The sequence below is a fragment of the Hyalella azteca genome, unplaced genomic scaffold (assembly GCF_000764305.2).
Source record: "Hyalella azteca isolate HAZT.00-mixed unplaced genomic scaffold, Hazt_2.0.2 contig14327, whole genome shotgun sequence".
NCBI lineage: Eukaryota > Metazoa > Arthropoda > Malacostraca > Amphipoda > Hyalellidae > Hyalella > Hyalella azteca.
This window is the reverse complement of record NW_025944217.1, coordinates 22,097-28,688: the sequence shown is the minus strand read 5'-3', so window position 1 is coordinate 28,688 and position 6,592 is coordinate 22,097. Positions and strand designations below refer to the sequence as shown.

The 6,592-nt window shown below is 38.9% G+C and overlaps 1 protein-coding gene across 1 annotated transcript; it reads left to right on the top strand.

The window, feature by feature from the left end:
* Positions 1–1,945: 1,945 nt before the first annotated feature.
* LOC108673744 (allergen Tha p 1) lies at positions 1,946–4,621 on the top strand. Its single transcript, XM_018161618.1, has 3 exons — positions 1,946–1,971; positions 3,350–3,569; positions 4,264–4,621. The coding sequence occupies exons 2-3, from the start codon at positions 3,365–3,367 to the stop codon at positions 4,407–4,409; spliced, it is 351 nt and encodes a 116-aa protein (XP_018017107.1). The 5' UTR covers positions 1,946–1,971; positions 3,350–3,364; the 3' UTR covers positions 4,410–4,621.
* The last annotated feature ends 1,971 nt before the right edge of the window (positions 4,622–6,592 follow it).

The following is a 6,592-nucleotide window of genomic DNA, read 5'->3' as shown; positions in this document are numbered from 1 at the left end:
TGTGTTGCACACACAGCGCCGCCTGTGTTGCACACACAGCGCCTGTGTTACACACACAGCGCTGCCTGTGTTGCACACACAGCGCCGCCTGTGTTACACAACAATTCAATAACTGTAATTAACTGTATAATTCAGTCATTCATCGAGAATACATCATTCAGTAATCAGATGCTGCAAACTATCGCATGTATAATTAATGTGTGATGTGTGGGTAGAAAATCTTTTCCTCTGCCATATAAATTGTACTTTTTTTATGATTTATTGATAAATGAACAGTAAAATGGCCCATTGAATGAAGTTTATTGATAAATGAAGGGTAAAAATGTCCTCTGAAATTAAGTTTATTGATAAATGAAGGGTAAAATGGCCCATTGAATTAAGTTTATTGATAAATCATGGGTAAAATGGCCCCTAACACTAAGTTTATTTATAAATGAAACGTAAAAATGTCCTCTGAAATTAAGTTTATTAAAATTAAGTTATATTACATTATATTATCTGTTAAAGGGCAAAATATTGCCTATAATCAATGTTTTTTATCGCACGTCGGCAGGCGTTTCTCAGAAGCTCTACCAGCCTTGCACCGCTTGATATATCAGGTACACAACATGTACAGTCATCACGTGAATAGAAACAGATAATGGATTTAAAACAAATACCCGAGTAAAATACGCCCATGCAAAAAAACCTCACGCAACCCTCCCTCCCGTCGTGCGGCGCACGCCGTCTGTCACGTAGGCCACCGCGACCCTGAATATATGGCGCAAAAAACAGCGGGGAAAAGGCTAGCTGGCAACCCGGGCAGCGGGGCTGCCGGTGACCCTGAGACACAAAAACCGCGCCGGCGGGTAACATTTGTTCATGAATTGATTTATTTAAACATTTATTTACGCTATAATTTTATTGAAATTAAGTCCTGACTTAATTTAGATTCACGTTAAACATGAAATTAAGTCTAGACTTGAAAAGATTTATTAATGAATTGATTTATTTTAACATTTACTAACGCTTTAATGTGATTGAAATTAAGTCCTGACTAAAGTTAAATATACATTAAAATAAAAATTTAGTAAGGATTTGAAAACATTTATAAAGGAATTGATTCATAACACTTGTTAATGAATTGATTCACTTACACATTTATTTACACTTAAGTATTTAAGTCCTGACTTCATTTCAATTCACATTAAAATCAAAATTAATCCTGAATTTTTTAGATGTTGCCCAAGATGTAATTTTGAAGTTGACTTGTATTAAAATAATAGTAAACAAGCAAACAATCATCTGCCAGGTGATAGTGTTTCTAAATAATAGCAGCAGATTACAATTAAAAAAAATTGATTAAAAATTGAAACAAGTAGACTTCGAATTGTTTGGCGAAATTCAAAATTGGAGTAGTAATTGAGTAAGCTCTTTCTACATATTTTCCGTTATATTTGTATATACTGCTATCGATATAATTATATACTGCTATATTATTACCATGTGCTATATTATTTGACGATGCTATAATATTTCGACAGTATAAACGATAAATTCTAATTTTCAAACTAAGGAGGCACGTATATAATATAATAAAAGACCAAACAATCAGAGATAACTTAACAAAATGTTATTGTAGAAATATTTAGTGAAAAAAATAGTCAACCAACACGGTCAGTAATACGGCCCCTCACCAGCATGCAGGTTGAGCCCTCACCAGCATGCAGGTTGAGCCCTCACCAGCATGCAGGTTGAGCCCTCACCAGCATGCAGGTTGGGCCCTCACCAGCATGCAGGTTGGGCCCTCACCAGCATGCAGGTTGGGCCCTCACCAGCATGCAGGTTGGGCCCTCACCAGCATGCAGGTTGGGCCCTCACCAGCATGCAGGTTGAGCGCTTGCGTCCTTCACTGCTCATCACCCAGCCCGTGGTATATAAGGCGGGCGTCGCCGCGGCAGCTCACTCGTGGTCAGGCAGCGGCAGCGTGAGGTGGGTGGTCGCGCTCAGTGCTTGAACTAGCATAAGGTTGACCCATGAGAAGTGGATGTAGTTTTTTTTTGTTGTTGTAATTTTTGCGGATGTAGTCTATTGTTCGCATGTGACGTCACTGATCTCAGTGACGTCACGGGCATTAACCAATCACCGAAATGCGATCAAACCAGTCAACCAATCCGTCATGGGGATGACGGGTTTGTTGACGTTTCTCGATCTACGTGACGTAACGGGAAAGCTGAACTGAAAGACGGAACTTCTCGTAGGTCAACCTTATATAGTTCAACCATGGGTGGTCGCGCACAGTGGAGGCTCACTATACGTAACATAATCAGCGTGTCCTTGTGTGAATTGAACACGTACACGCGCATGGTTATGTAATATAATAATAGAATATATAATAATATTATATTATATAATATAATAGAGCAGTATCAGCTTTGATTACGCCATTTTGGTCGGTCGTAGATTGGCCACCTTACCGATTTCGACCAGAATTTTTACCACTAACTGCGGGTTTCGAAACCCCACTTCGCGGCTCGAATCTTGGTGAACTCAACCACTCGGTCACGCCGTGCTTCATATGAGAATGTATAGACACAAATTATTATGCAAATTATAACAGGGACCTGAAAAAATATTATGGACTCAATAATAATAATAATGATAATAATATGCGTTAGAAACGACCTTTTGGAGACAACACTTCTAAAGAATCCAGTGTCTTTGATGTTACACATGTACAATGAATTTCTTATTTTATTTTCAAATATTAAAAATAATTAATTTTCACATTTTTTTATATATAAAAATTTTGTAAATTTTCAGAATTATTTATTCTGTCAACTGATTCATGCATTGTCTCCAACTTTACGCAAGTGTGCGAAATTTTAGATAGATTGGGCAGGTAGAAGTGCGTTAAATATCGATTATAAGATTTGTAGCAGACAGACAGACAGACAAACAAGAAGTGAAGTTAAAGAGAAGTGTTGTAATAAATAGACTTAGATTTCAAATAATGATTAACCCCACCTGTTAGAGCATGGAAATGTGGATCCGGGCTACTAACTCAAACTTTCATGCGTCACTGTTTTATTCGTTCTATTTTAGTACAAAAGAAACAATATGGCAATTTTCATCGCATCAATCAATATCTTTAATTTCCCCGCAGATAAATATCAAGAAAATGTTTCCCCGAGCCTCAGTATTGATCAATCAATTTCTTTAATTTTCCCGCAGATAAATATCAAGAAAATGTTTCCCCGAGCCTCAGTATTGATCAATCAATTTCTTTAATTTCCCCGCAGATAAATATCAAGAAAATGTTTCCCCGGGCCTCAGTATTGATCAATCAATTTCTTTAATTTTCCCGCAGATAAATATCAAGAAAATGTTTCCCCGAGCCTCAGTATTGGCCGCGCTGCTGGCCTGTGTGGTGGTCGTTGTCGCTGCGTCCAACCCTCGCCTCCGAGGCTTGGAAGAAATAGAAGAAGCTGAACTGGATGCCATCTTAAACGACGAGTTGGAGTTGAAATTCTACACAGACTGCGTGTTGGACAAAGGAAGCTGTGACAGGAGCGGCCGAGCTATCAAAGGTAATTTCAATGCCTTTATACGATGGTAAATGTGCAGCGATGCAGTTCAATTACTGAACCTAGATCAACATAAAACTTCATGTTACTTTTGACTACCGCATCTGTTGAAATGTAGAAACAATTGGTAAACATAACAGCATACATTGTAAAGCATCAGCATTGTAAATAAAGGTACCAAGATATCAACTAATATATTTAATAACGCGAGTTGGGAGATGTATGGATGCCGTTGTCTTTAGCTCTGATGTGCGACATTCGCTAATTTTTTCGAAGCGTCAAAGCGGGAGGCGTGGTGGGTACTTTCTTAATAAAAATACTCGGGAATAATTCGGTAATATTAGCTGAGAAGAGATAAATTGTGGTTAATATTAACTTTCGCGTAAACATACATAAGAGGCTTCATCATAGGCATGAAGAAATTTATTTTGGACTGATTAATTTAGTCCTGGCACGCTAAACATTATCCGATGCAAAATAAAACAAAATATTTCTTTAGGAATAGGAACTACTTAGCAATAACGTGGAAATCTGAAGGAAATGGTGTTAAGCCACAGTACCCTCCAAATGTTGATGTTGCCTTTAACTGTTTGTATTTATCTTTATTTTATAAAATACAACATCAGTTTCAACTATATGTATTTATCTTTATTTTATAAAATACATTAGTTTATTCATACAAACTCTTGTGTCGCAGAGACGCTCGCGGACATGCGGTTCACGAAGGATATCTGCAAGAACTGCAGCGAACTCCAGCGCCGCCGCGCCATCAAGATCCTTAAGACTCTGCAGAGCAAACCTGTCTACGACGAGATCCTACGCTACTACAAACTCATCCTCTGATCCTGCACCAGATCCTGCGCTACTACAAACTCATCCTCTGATCCTGCACCAGATCCTGCGCTGCTACAAACTCATCCTCTGATCCTGCACCAGATCCTGCAGCTCCACCTCCTCTTCTTGTCGTGTCTTTTTTTCGCGCCTTCACAAATATATGTGTGATTTTTAGGTAATTTGTAAATAAATGAGAAATTATTAGTAAATAATAACTTCGATTTAACGTTGATTTACTCGATCACTACCCCAGACCCCGGGCAGGAAAAGAGGTTATTGATTGCGAAGCGTCGTGTTGCGTCTCATACATTTGGGGTCCCCAGACGCTTTAAAACAAGCATTTCTTTAATGAATGGACTTTTTATTTTATGAAGGGGGGCTGCGCACACGTAACTAAATAGAATTTAATATACTCGGAATTACAGTGAATACTAGGAATCACAATTCTATGAATCTGAGTGAAAGAAATATTTAAAAAAAATAATACTAGTAATAAGAACAATACTAGGAATAAGAATACCAGGTATCAAAATACTTGGAATCCAAGAGGAAGAAAGATGTAAAAAATAATGGAGCTATTTCAAAGGCGCTCGGTACCATTGAAAAGCTACAGGATGGCTTGGAATGAGACGCTAAATCTATGACAGTATTAAGCGCCACTGTAGCGCAGTGGTAGCAGCACCTACACAGAGGAAGCAACTCGTGGGTTCGAACCCTGGGCCCCTCGATTCGTTTATTTTTGCTCGGGAGGCAGCGAATAATAGGTGTCGAGGGCGGTGCTTCAGCATGGCTGTAAGCGGAGCAGAAAACAAAACAGCAGTACCTGTCACATGGGGTATCTTCCAGTTTATAAAGACGAGTTCCAGGAGTTAATTATTAACTTAAATAATTTACTTCAACTTAATAACGGAGCACTTAATTATGTATATAGTGATTACCATATGTTTCCTACGCCGTTGTTTCTCTGACGTGTCATGCTTCTCAGGCTCATCCAAACTGATGGAAGACTCGTGGCTACAAAGTTAGACTTACGAGATGCATACGTCACTAATATAACTATAGCAGTGGCCCAGTCTCTGCGCTATGTGACTAATAATTACGTCGCTTGCAAAGTTCAGATATCATCCATAATATAGAATAGAAGTAGAATAGCAGTGTCAGCATTGAAGAAAATATGCCCATGCCACTAGCGATGACGCAAGGTTCCGTTTACATCTTCTCATGAATAGAATAGAATAGAAGTGTCGGCGTTGAAGAAATAGGCCCATGGCCTGTTGCCGATTCTTGAACTTTTCGTGACTTGATTCATATATAAGTTTTTTATTTTTACAATGAATACGAGACATTTCATCCTTTACCAATTTAACCTAACGTAACCTAGATGTAGTTATACTTTAGAGTGAACTACTGTAATAATAATTGCTGTTATGGTGATGAAATTTCCCATATGATGATGAAATGTCGCAATGATGAATTGCTATATGCTGAAATGTCTCGCATGATGATGATTTGTCCGGCAACAGCATGACTAACGTTGGCTCCACCAGATTGACTGGAGGCTCCGCACCATATTTTAGCTCGCAAGGTCGCTACTTCAGAGACTGGCGCTGTATATACACTTATTACAACACGAAACCAACATGCTCTAAAATTTGAGGTATTGTCTGACCGGCATTCACTCAAATTCTTAAGGAATTACGCCAATTACTCATGGCTTATACAAGGTCCCAGAAGGATTACTAGAATTTGAAACAAGAACCAACACCAGGGGCCACGGCTATAAACTAAAAAAACTGCGTTGTAACACATCCATGCGACAACAATTCTTCTCGTTTCGAGTCACCGATATGTGGAACAGCCTCCCTGATAGCATCGTTGGCGCTCCGAGTATGAACATCTTCAAAAACAGACTAGACGAAGCTATGCAGGAGCATATGTTCAGTCTTAAAATGCCTAGCAAATTACGGACCAGGCAATAAGTCCAGCAGCTATCTCAATCAATCGTCAGCTATGGAAAGATCGGGTTCCAAAGGCCGGACCCCTTGAAGTCACGAAAAATTCAAGAATCGGCAACAGGCCATGGGCCTAATTCTTCAATGCCGACACTTCTATTCTATTCTATTCTAATTCTTTGGGAACGACGCGTAGATACTTTGCGGATGCTCCTTATACATTAGATACAAACTTCTGTA

Coding starts and splice junctions, on each gene's coding strand:
- LOC108673744 (XM_018161618.1), top strand. CDS start 3,365: ATGTTTCCCCGAGCCTCAGTATTGGCCGCGCTGCTGGCCTGTGTGGTG. Junction 3,570..4,263: donor GAGCGGCCGAGCTATCAAAG/GTAATTTCAATG, acceptor CTTGTGTCGCAG/AGACGCTCGCGGACATGCGG.